Source organism: Pelobates fuscus, chromosome 3 (assembly GCF_036172605.1).
Source record: "Pelobates fuscus isolate aPelFus1 chromosome 3, aPelFus1.pri, whole genome shotgun sequence".
In the NCBI taxonomy this organism is placed as follows: domain Eukaryota; kingdom Metazoa; phylum Chordata; class Amphibia; order Anura; family Pelobatidae; genus Pelobates; species Pelobates fuscus.
This window is the reverse complement of record NC_086319.1, coordinates 421684773-421697131: the sequence shown is the minus strand read 5'-3', so window position 1 is coordinate 421697131 and position 12359 is coordinate 421684773. Positions and strand designations below refer to the sequence as shown.

General features: G+C 41.2%; 1 protein-coding gene across 1 annotated transcript in view; it reads right to left on the bottom strand.

Moving 5' to 3' along the window:
- ZCWPW1 (zinc finger CW-type and PWWP domain containing 1) overlaps positions 1-11055 on the bottom strand; it is a 35062-nt gene extending 24007 nt beyond the window's left edge. Inside the window, exons 1-4 of the mRNA XM_063449802.1 lie at positions 11013-11055; positions 5759-5875; positions 5032-5152; positions 2851-2926 (exon numbers count right to left, since the gene is read on the bottom strand). Coding sequence (XP_063305872.1) covers positions 2851-2926; positions 5032-5152; positions 5759-5807 — 246 coding nt within the window. The 5' untranslated portion in view covers positions 5808-5875; positions 11013-11055. The remainder of the gene's footprint in view (positions 1-2850; positions 2927-5031; positions 5153-5758; positions 5876-11012) is intronic.
- Between the last annotated feature and the right edge of the window lie 1304 nt (positions 11056-12359).

Here is a 12359-nt window from a genome sequence, read left to right as displayed (position 1 = left end):
CTGAAGCTGCATCAGGGTCCTGGTATGTGGCCGCACAAACGCTGGTGCTCAACACCAGGGGGCGTGTGGTTACCCTGCACCAGACCCTGCTAATCCACTTCCACACTACTTTCAACATCAGGCATACTGGGTCCCGGTCGTCCGACCGCCGCCCAGACAGTGTCTGGGTCCTGGTCACCGGACCGCCACCCTGACAGTTGTTAACTGACATGAAGTCTTTGCTCCAACAGGCGATAACAACTCTGAAACCTGAATCCTTTATTTGTTTCTTGTTTTAGATATATCTAGTGATATACCTTTGTGCATATCTAAGTCAATAATACAAACAAAAAAAACAGATTCTTTAACTTGATGCTTGATGCATACTAATATTGTGCCTTCCTTGGGCACAGGTATAGTATGGTAGGTAAAAAGAAAATTTCAAAAAACAAACATAGTTTACACAAAGGGTTAGAGTAACCCATTAAAGGAACACTGTAGGCACTTTAAAAAACTTTATCTGTTTAAAGTTGTTATAGTGCCTGCAGTCCTATCCCCTGTCTCCTGACCCCTAAACTCTTTATTTCACTAATTAGGAGGCTTGGCATCGAGCTACGCCTCCAAGACCTCTGAGTATGAGCACAGGGAATCTTACTTACCTAATCATTGTAGTCAATCCTTGTAGTATGACAGAATCTTAGGCCCATTGCAGCAAACGCTGCGCATGCACCTAAGGGTTCCAACTCTCCTCAATGAGGAGCATTCAATTTGACTGTCAACCTGAAGGCACGCTTCCAGGATGATGTCACTCTAGAAGGAGATCGCGGCTGTGCTAAGGTAGACTCAGTGCTGAAGAAAGGTGAGCAATTTGTTTTATTTAAATTTTATTTTTTAATACCTGGGAAGGCCTATTGTGACTACATTACACAAAAGCTAGCATTATTTTCCCATAGTGAGAGTCACTCTCCTGTATCTCCCTGTGGCTGACTTGCACGTACACAGTTAGACAGCTTTCCTTCACAGGTAGTCAGTTGCTAAGATGTTCCTCCAGAAATGAATGACTGATGTTTCTACTAAAGGTTCCATGTTGGCAAAATATCTGGGAAATGCTTGCAGCTTATTTAGAATACACAAACCTCGATTGAATAAGCTTTAATATGTATATGTAATATGTACTGCATGAAAAACGTTCCAAATTATTTATCTACAAAACTTCTCATAGACTTTAATTGTGACTTTTGTAATTAAATCATTTGGGCGTTATTTCTAATAGTTTTAAACCATTTGGACGGTTTCTTTAATAGTATTAGATCATTTGGACGGTTTCTCTAATAGTATTAAATAATTTGGATGTTTTTTCTAATAGTATTGAATCATTTGGACGTTTTTTTCGAATAGTATTGAACCATCGGATGGTTTTACTAATAGTATTGAACCATTTGGACGGTTTCTCTAATAGTATTGAACCATTGGGACAGTTTTACTAATAGTATTGAACCATTTGGACGGTTTCTCTAATAGTATTGAACCATTGGGACAGTTTTACTAATAGTATTGAACCATTGGGACAGTTTTACTAATAGTATTGAACCATTGGGACAGTTTTACTAATAGTATTGAACCATTGGGACAGTTTTACTAATAGTATTGAACCATTTGGACAGTTTTACTAATAGTATTGAACCATTAGGACAGTTTTACTAATAGTATTGAACCATTGGGACAGTTTTACTAATAGTATTGAACCATTTGGACAGTTTTACTAATACTATTGAACCATTGGGACAGTTTTACTAATACTATTGAACCATTGGGACAGTTTTACTAATACTATTGAACCATTGGGACAGTTTTACTAATACTATTGAACCATTGGGACAGTTTTACTAATACTATTGAACCATTGGGACAGTTTTACTAATAGTATTGAACCATTTGGACGGTTTCTCTAATAGTATTGAACCATTGGGACAGTTTTACTAATAGTATTGAACCATTTGGACGGTTTCTCTAATACTATTGAACCATTGGGACAGTTTTACTAATAGTATTGAACCATTGGGACAGTTTTACTAATAGTATTGAACCATTTGGACAGTTTTACTAATAGTATTGAACCATTTGGACAGTTTTACTAATAGTATTGAACCATTGGGACAGTTTTACTAATAGTATTGAACCATTGGGACAGTTTTACTAATAGTATTGAACCATTTGCACGGTTTCTCTAATACTATTGAACCATTGGGACAGTTTTACTAATAGTATTGAACCATTGGGACAGTTTTACTAATACTATTGAGCCATTGGGACAGTTTTACTAATAGTATTGAACCATTTGGACGGTTTCTCTAATAGTATTGAACCATTGGGACAGTTTTACTAATAGTATTGAACCATTTGGACGGTTTCTCTAATAGTATTGAACCATTGGGACAGTTTTACTAATAGTATTGAACCATTTGGACGGTTTCTCAAATAGTATTGAACCATTGGGACAGTTTTACTAATAGTATTGAACCATTGGGACAGTTTTACTAATAGTATTGAACCATTTGGACAGTTTTACTAATAGTATTGAACCATTGGGACAGTTTTACTAATAGTATTGAACCATTTGGACAGTTTTACTAATAGTATTGAACCATCGGATGGTTTTACTAATAGTATTGAACCATTTGGACGGTTTCTCTAATACTATTGACTCATTTGGACGTTTTTTGTAATAGTATTGAATCATTTGGAAAGCGTATTAAAACAAAGCTATAGACTGTGAATTCTATAAAATACAATAAATACATTTTATACATTAACAATCAATAGTTTCAACAATGCACTACTTCAGTGCGTGTCAGTGTTTCTCCAACTTACGGGAAACTGATCAGCTGAATTTTCAAATAAAAAATATTCTGCTATGTCCGGGTCATAATCAACTATTGCTGGCCACCTACAGATTGAATAAATAACAATGTTAGTTAAACCTGTGATAGCAAGTCAGTATTGATTGTGTGAAGCTAGATAGACATATGTAAGACCCTAATATAAATAGAATGTAGGGTAGAATGGAGAGGAGGGTATGATACACTGTATGGACTGAAAGCCATTAATATATATATAGCTTGGAGGGGAGAATGGAGAGGAGGGTATGATACACTGTATGGACTGAAAGCCATTAATATATATAGCTTGGAGGGTGAATAGAGAGGAGGGTATGATACACTGTATGGACTGAAAGCCAATAATATATATAGCTTGGAGGGTGAATAGAGAGGAGGGTATGATACACTGTATGGACTGAAAGCCAATAATATATATAGCTTGGAGGGTGAATAGAGAGAAGGGTATGATACACTGTATGGACTGAAAGCCATTAATATATATAGCTTGGAGGGTGAATAGAGAGAAGGGTATGATACACTGTATGGACTGAAAGCCATTAATATATATAGCTTGGAGGGAGAATGGAGGGGAAGGTATGATACACTGTATGGACTGAAAGCCATTAATATATATAGCTTGGAGGGAGAATGGAGGGGAAGGTATGATACACTGTATGGACTGAAAGCCATTAATATATATAGCTTGGAGGGTGAATAGAGAGGAAGGTATGATACACTGTATGGACTGAAAGCCATTAATATATATAGCTTGGAGGGTGAATAGAGAGGAGGGTATGATACACTGTATGGACTGAAAGCCATTAGTATATATAGCTTGGAGGGAGAATGGAGGGGAGGGTATGATACACTGTATGGACTGAAAGCCATTAATATATATAGTTTGGAGGGTGAATAGAGAGGAGGGTATGATACACTGTATGGACTGAAAGCCATTAATATATATAGCTTGGAGGGTGAATAGAGAGGAGGGTATGATACACTGTATGGACTGAAAGCCATTAATATATATAGCTTGGAGGGAGAATGGAGGGGAGGGTATGATACACTGTATGGACTGAAAGCCATTAATATATATAGTTTGGAGGGAGAATGGAGGGTATGATACACTGTATGGACTGAAAGCCATTAATATATATAGCTTGGAGGGAGAATGAAGGGGAGGGTATGATACACTGTATGGACTGAAAGCCATTAGTATATATAGCTTGGAGGGAGAATGGAGGGGAGGGTATGATACACTGTATGGACTGAAAGCCATTAATATATATAGCTTGGAGGGAGAATGGAGGGGAGGGTATGATACACTGTATGGACTGAAAGCCATTAATATATATAGCTTGGAGGGAGAATGGAGGGGAGGGTATGATACACTGTATGGACTGAAAGCCATTAATATATATAGCTTGGAGGGTGAATGGAGAGGAAGGTATGATACACTGTATGGACTGAGAGCCATTAATATATATATAGCGTGGAGGGAGAATGGAGAGGAGGGTATGATACACTGTATGGACTGAAAGCCCTTAAAGAGATACGCAAAACAACTTTAGCTTAATCAAGTGGTTTCATCGTATAGATTATGACCCTGGAGTCTGACTGCTCAATTCTCTGCCATTTAGGAGTTAAATCTCTACTTGTACTGTTTATGAAGCCCTAGCCACACCTTTCCTGGTTGTGACCAACACCGCCTCCATATACACTTTATGAAAAGAGTCAACATTATTTATCTTCCCTTATTGCACAGGGTGTTTAGTTATAAGTCCTGTTGTGTTAATTACCTGGTACAGACTGCAGCTGCCTGCTATATGTGAAAGAATTATTTTTTTCACGCAGGAGGACGTATGACTAGGGTTGCATAAATAGAAACAAAAGTGATTTAACTCCTAAATTTCAGAGAGTGTAGCACTGAGACTTCTGTGGCATGATCTATGCACCAAAACTGCTTCATTAAGCTAAAGTTGTGTTTGTGACTTTAGTGTCTCATTGAAATATTTATCACTTAGAGAGGAGAAAGGAAGCGGCGAATTGGCGATATGACGTATCAGGCTGTAAATGCTCAATAGTATAGCTTGGAGGGGAGATGGGAGAGGCTGAAAGCTGTTGATGTCAGAGTAAATCACACATTATAGTAGGTATTGAGTGACGGTCTTACCATGGGTAGCCATGCTGCTTTGCCCACACAATTGACCCAGGTATAAAGAGCGCATACACGGTATCATGATCACAATCTAACCAGGTTTCCTCTGAAATTGCACAGCTGTTATACAAAGGATCTGTAACACAGAAAGTAATGGCCATTTGGAAACAGAAAAGGGGATGTGCCAGTTGGCATTGATATATTAATGAGTGGCCCACAACAGGGCCAGCGCAACCATAAGGCAGCACAATATCTGGGTGAGGGTGACTGGCAGGAGCAGAGAGCACAGCACAGTCACAGTGTGGCCGTCCAGTCTGACAGGAAGTGCTCACTTAGAGCAACAAACAGCTTCCTGTCAGATGAGATAATCCGTTTGGAGAGATATGGAAGGGGATATACACACAAAAGGGCTGGGGAAGGGGACAAAGAGACACCCAGAGGGAAATGGACAAAGACACTCTGAGGGACTGGGTAAGGGGAGAAAGAGACACTCAGAGAGAGTTGGGAAGTGAGAAAGACACGGAGGGACTGTGAAATGGGACAAAAAGAGACATGCAAAGTGTCGGGGGGGAAGAATGACACACAAAGGGGCTGGGGGAGAAAAGGCACAGAGAGGGTCTCGAGAAGGGGAGAAACAGCCACACAGAGGAATTGGTGGGAGGAAGTGACACACAAAGAGGCTGGGGGGAGAAAGAGACCTAAAATTTGTGAATTAGCTCCACGGCTCATGGTGATAAAATACCTATATTCTGCTTGCAAGACCAATCATCAGCTAAAAGTGACGGATCCATCTCTTCTCTCAGCCTCCTCCACTTTAGGCAGCTCTCCTTACTGCACTGTACCCAGGCCACACAGTAACCTACCAGAAAAACATGAAAATTAGCTGCCAAGCTACCACCTTACCCGTCCTGATGTCACAGCCAGAGGGAGCTATGAGTCTGTCCCTGCACCTACAGGTGAAACAAAAATGTGGCGCTATGAGTTTGTCCCTGCCCCTACAGGGTGACACAAAAAGGGCCGCTATGAGTTTTTCCCTGCCCCTACAGGTGAAACAAACAGGGGGCGCTATAAGTCTGTCATTGCCCCTACCTGGTGACACAAACCGTGGGCGATATGAGTTTGTCCTTCCCCTACAGAGTGACACAAATAGGGTCAAACAGGAGGAGCTATACGTCTGTCATTGCCCCTACCTGGTGACACAAACAGGGGGCGCTATGAGTTTGTCCTTCCCCTACAGAGTGACACAAATAGGGTCAAACAGGAGGAGCTATAAGTCTGTCCCTGCCCCTACAGCTAAATCTTGCTGTGTCTGAGTTTTATAGATTTGTGATTTTACTCTCAGCAGGGTCAACTCTCTGACCTACAGCCTGGGCAATGATGCAAAGTAGATATGGTGCTTAGCATGATCCTGAAAATGCAAATAGTTTGATTCTTTTGGGAACATTAATGGTCACATTGAAAACCTAGATTTGGTGGCTCTGAGTTGCTTTCAGCCTATATTACTATGTAACTGTTAGGTACACACACCTCAGCATTTGCAATTCATCCAAAACAAACTGAAAAAAAATAATCCAATTTGAAACAACTATCAATTCTGCCACAAGATGGCCCAAAGTGACTGTCAGTGTTCTCATTGTTCTCTGCTAACTTTGGGATTAGCTACTATATTGTTGGATATTCTTTTTCCTGACATTGAAAAATCTGTACAGAATTTACTAAAACAACCTCTCTAGGCCGAGAATTCCACATATTTATTGTTCTCACTGTAAAGAACTCTTCCGTATGTGAAATCTCCTTTCTTCAAGTCTAAATGGGTGATCTCTTCTCCCTTGTACAATTCTATTAGTGAACATGTTACCAGGAAGCTGTTAATACTAGCTCTGCATATATTAATTGTAATCGAAACAGTGAGTGATTGGTGCTTGAGAACCTGTCATTTTCTTCCCCTGGAGTCCTACCAATTGCCACATCTTCCAGGTAGGAATCCATCCCTCTGCCTGCGCTGTCTCCCCCTTACAAGTCACTAGCGGCTCACAGGCCTAGCTCTCTGCTGAAAGATTCCCAGTACCAGGGGAAAGTGCTGCCAGAATGCAGATCCTAAAACTACTGGTATCTGTGACAGAACCAGGCAAGACAAACAGTCCAATTCACCTTCTCCTCCAGGACTACAACTTATAAACATTATATTTAACTTATGGTGACACTCAATTATAATACATAACACGCATACAGGTAAACACATAAAATATAACTCTGCAACGGAGGGGACAGCAGGGAAGCATACGTCGGTATGTGATGTGGCTCATATTATTCATATTATTATTATTATTGGTATTTATATAGCACCAGCTTATTCCGCAGCGCTTTACAATAAAAGGGGAATTTACCAAATGAGACAGGAATAATAGGTAGTTGAGGACCCTGCTCAAACGAGCTTACAGTCTAGAGGAGGAGGTGTACAAATACACAATAGGAAGGGTATTGAGAGAGACAGAAAATAGACATGGTGGGAAAGTAGCAGAGCTAGAGGTGAGAGTGGAGTGTGGCCCTATAGGAGAGAACGAGTGGGAGGTTTGAGAGATAGAAGTTACTCTTGGAGACCATAAGCAATCCTGAAAAGATTGGTTTTAAGGGATTTCTTAGATGATTGAAGACTAGGGGAGAGTCTGACAAGGGTAGGCAGGCTGTTCCAAAGGAAAGGACCTGTGAAAATTCTTGCAGGCAAGGCCCTGGGGAGTCAGCACAGCTAAACGGAAAAGGGCACATGTATGAGTGTGGGGATGGTGTTAGTGATCGGCTATATGTGTTTAGGGGAGTGGTTATGAGTTTGTAATAGGGCAGGGATCATCTTACCTCAGTGCCTGTTTGGATTCTGGCCAGCAAACAACTTCCCTCCCACCCAGAGTAATTTTATGTTTTGTTCTGTCCCAGCTGTGGTGTTGTCACCGCTTGCCAATAGGGTTGGGGAGCAGATGGAATGTCAGGAGATGGACAAGGTGGGTCTCAACCTCCCCTGCTCTGTAAGGTAAACTTTTAAGTTACCGAATTGGACGTGCCCACCGAGCTAAGAGCCGGCTGGTGGTTAGAGCATTTAAGATGATGGAAATTTTGGTTTGGACGAGGGGGGAGGCGAGACACCAGTGGGTAAAGTTTTTGGTGCATAGGCACCAGGTTAAGTTGGCAAGGACAGTTATTTAAGTTGGAGGCTGTAGGGCAATAAGTGTTAATTTATATGTTAATTGTGGTATGTGTATATATATGTATGTGTTTATTTATATTTGAATTAAGCCCTTAAGGACTGAGCCAAATGTACACAAAACAAAACGTAAACAAAACCTGGCATTTGCGCTACATGTCTGTCCAACTGTAATTCACCTCTTTCATATTAAATGCACCCCCCCTTATTATATATCATTTTATTCAGGGGAAACAGGGCTTTCATTTAATATCAAATTTAGCTATGAAACATAATTTAATATGAAATAAATGGGAGAAAATAAGATTTTTTTTTTGATTTTTTTAGTTCTACATGACATTTTAACTGTCAATGTCATAATACTGTTTGCTTTTACTGCAATAAAATACACATATTTGTATTCAGCAAAGTCTCACGTGTAAAACAGTACCCCTTATGTACAGGTTTTATGGTGTTTTGGGAAGCTACAGGGTCAAATATAGCACGTTACATTTGAAATTGAAATTCGCCAGATTGGTTACGTTGCCTTTGAGACTGTATAGTAGCCCAGGAATAAAATTTACACCCATAATGGCATACCATTTGCAATAGTAGACGACCCAAGGTATTGCAAATGGGGTATGTCCAGTTTTTTTTAGTAGCCATTTGGTCACAAACACTGGCCAAAGTTAGGGTTAGTATTTGTTTGTGTGTGAAAAATGCAAAAAACGCCAATTTTGGCCAGTGTTTGTGACTAAGTGGCTACTAAAAAAGACTGGACATACCCCATTTGACAACCTTGGGTTGTCTACTATTGCAAATGGTATGCCATCATAGGGGTAATTTTCATTCTTGGGCTACCATAGGGTCTCAAAGGCAACGTAAGCAATCTGGCGCATTTTAATGTGAAAAAAATGAAACACAAGCCTTATATTTGACGCTGTAACATTTGAAAACTCCATAAAACCTGTACATGAGGGGTACTGTTGTACTCGGGAGACTTCGCTGAACACAAATATTTGTGTTTCAAAACAGTAAAAAGTATCACAGCAATAATATAGTCCGTGTAAGTGCTGTTTGTGCGTGAAAAATGCAGAAAACGTCACTTTTACTGGCGATATCATCGTTATAATACATTTTACTGTTTTGAAACACTAATATAGGGTTAAATATAGTGCTAGCAAATTAAATTCCCTATACTTTCAGCATGGGTTGTCAGGCAGGTCCCGCTAATTGTACTTAATTAAAATACCTAATTATGTAAAAATATTACATAAATATATATGTAGAATTAATATATGTATATATATACGTATGTGTATATATATATATATGTATATATATCTATATAATTTTTCTTAAATATTTTTATTTATATATATATATAGTGATATATACGTATATATTTATGTATATAGATATATTATTTCGTTCTACGTGTATTTTGATATAAATATATATATATATTAATATCACAATACAGTTAGAACGAAATAACACACATCTATATATTTTTTAATTATTTATTTTTAATTATTTTTTTAATTTTATTTTTTAACGTATTTACATATTTTCTTTTATATTATATATAAATATATATATATATATATATATATCAATAATTATATATATATTTAATCAGTATCAGTCTACGTGATATTAATATATATATATATATATATTAATAGTAAAATACACCTAGATAGTGTATGTGTGTGTATGTATATGTGGATATATATACTTAGATCATATATATATATAATATATATATATGATCTAAGTATATATATATTTTTTTTTTTTTACACTTATTAACTTTAATTTATTTTATTTCCAGCCAGCAGGGGGACTAACTGTCATTACAGGCAGCCCCCTGCTGGCAATGCAGCAGGCAGCTAACCCGGCCATGTGATTGTGAGGTCCTCGCAAGGACCTCACTCTCACATGGCCGGGGAGGCCGCAGGAGGAAGGATCTGCCGCGGGGGACTCCCTGGGAGTCCCCCCAACCGCAATTGCCGTCGTGGGAACGCCGGCGACCAAGTAAGTAAAAAAAAAAGGGGGGCGTACTATTACGCCCTGCGGCGTTTAGAACTGCTTAGAATAGGGCGTAATAGTATGCCCTCTGGTTTTAAGGGGTTAAAGGAAAAGAATAATGTTCGGATGAGTCCTACAGTTGTAAGTTTAATAAATGCTGTGGCCTGTTTCATCCAATATTCATTGTCTGTCGTTATTGGGGGGATAGGGGGGCTAGTCTCTTTACTTTTAGTCGCACCACATTCCCCGCTACGTACATACATGAATTTGCAGTAAGGGTGCGAGCAGCAGTAAAGCGGAGAGACCAAGAAGGGGGCATACCTACGAATTAGTGAAGAAATGCAAGAGGGGCTAGAGTTGGTTAGAGCTTTATAGGTAAGGGTTAGTATTTTAAATTGACACCTGTAAGGTACAGGAAGCCAGTGTAAGGATCGACAGAGGGGTGAAGTGTGAGAGGAGCGACTGGAGAGAAAGATCAGCCTGGCAGTAGCATTCACCACACATTGTAGCGGGGCAGTACAGCTTCTGGGGAGACCAATTAGGAGAGAATTACAGTAATCGATGCGAGAGGTTACTAGAGCATGAACAAGCTCCTTGGCAGCATCTTGCGTAAGAAAGTAATAAAATAAAGCACCATCGTTATTGAATTCTATACCTTTTTTATTTAAATAATTTGTTCAAAACATGAAAATATTAAAATAATTACCAATTAACATAATACATTAACAGTGGAATGAGGAATTTAAAATGTATGTTTTATATAAGAAGTCGATACATTTGTACTCACCGAGGGCAGGAGAATCGTCTTGATTTACCTTCACATCTACTGTGCTTAATGGGTTCTTTTCATGACTCCCTTTCACATCCGGCAATTCAGATCTTCTACCTGTAAAATAAATATCACTGTGTCACCCTGCATGGGGAGGGACAGACTCATAGCGCCCCCTGTCTGTGTCACTGTGTCACCCTGCAGGGGGAGGGACAGACTCATAGCGCCCCCTGTCTGTGTCACTGTGTCACCCTGCAGGGGGAGGGTCAGACTCATAGCGCCCCCTGTCTGTGTCACTCTGCGGGGGGAGGTACAGACTCATAGCGCCCCCTGTCTGTGTCACTGTGTCACCCTGCATGGGGGAGGGACAGACTCATAGCGCCCCCTGTCTGTGTCACCCTGCAGGGGGAGGGACAGACTCATTGCGCCCCCTGTCTGTGTCACCCTGCATGGGGGAGGGACAGACTCATAGCGCCCCCTGTCTGTGTCACCCTGCAGGGGGAGGGACAGACTCATAGCGCCCCCTGTCTGTGTCACCCTGCAGGGGGAGGGACAGACTCATAGCGCCCCCTGTCTGTGTCACTGTGTCACCCTGCAGGGGGAGGAGCAGACTCATAGCGCCCCCTGTCCGTGTCACTGTGTCACCCTGCAGGGAGAGAAGCAGACACATAGCGCCTCCTGTCTGTGTCACTGTGTCACCCTGCAGGGGGAGGGACAGACTAATAGCACCCCCTGTCTGTGTCACCATGCAGGGGGAGGGACAGACTCATAGCGCCCCTGTCTGTCACAGTGTCACCCTGCAGTAGGAGGACAAATTCATAGCGCCCCCTGTCTGTGTCACTGTGTCACCCTGCAGTAGGAGGACAGACTCATAGCGCCCCCTGTCTGTGTCACCATGCAGGGGGAGGGACAGACTCATAGCGCCCCTGTCTGTCACAGTGTCACCCTGCAGTAGGAGGACAGGCTCATAGCGCCCCCTGTCTGTGTCACTGTGTCACCCTGCAGGGGGAGGGTCAGACTCATAGCGCCCCCTGTCTGTGTCACTCTGCGGGGGGAGGTACAGACTCATAGCGCCCCCTGTCTGTGTCACTGTGTCACCCTGCATGGGGGAGGGACAGACTCATAGCGCCCCCTGTCTGTGTCACCCTGCAGGGGGAGGATAAGCTCATAGCACCCCCTGTCTGTCACAGTGTCACCCTGCAGTAGGAGGACAGACTCATAGCGCCCCTGTATGTCACTGTGTCACCCTGCAGTAGGAGGACAAATTCATAGCGCCCCCTGTCTGTGTCACTGTGTCACCCTGCAGTAGGAGGACAGGCTCATAGCGCCTCCTGTGTCACCCTGCAGGGGGAGGATAAGCTCATA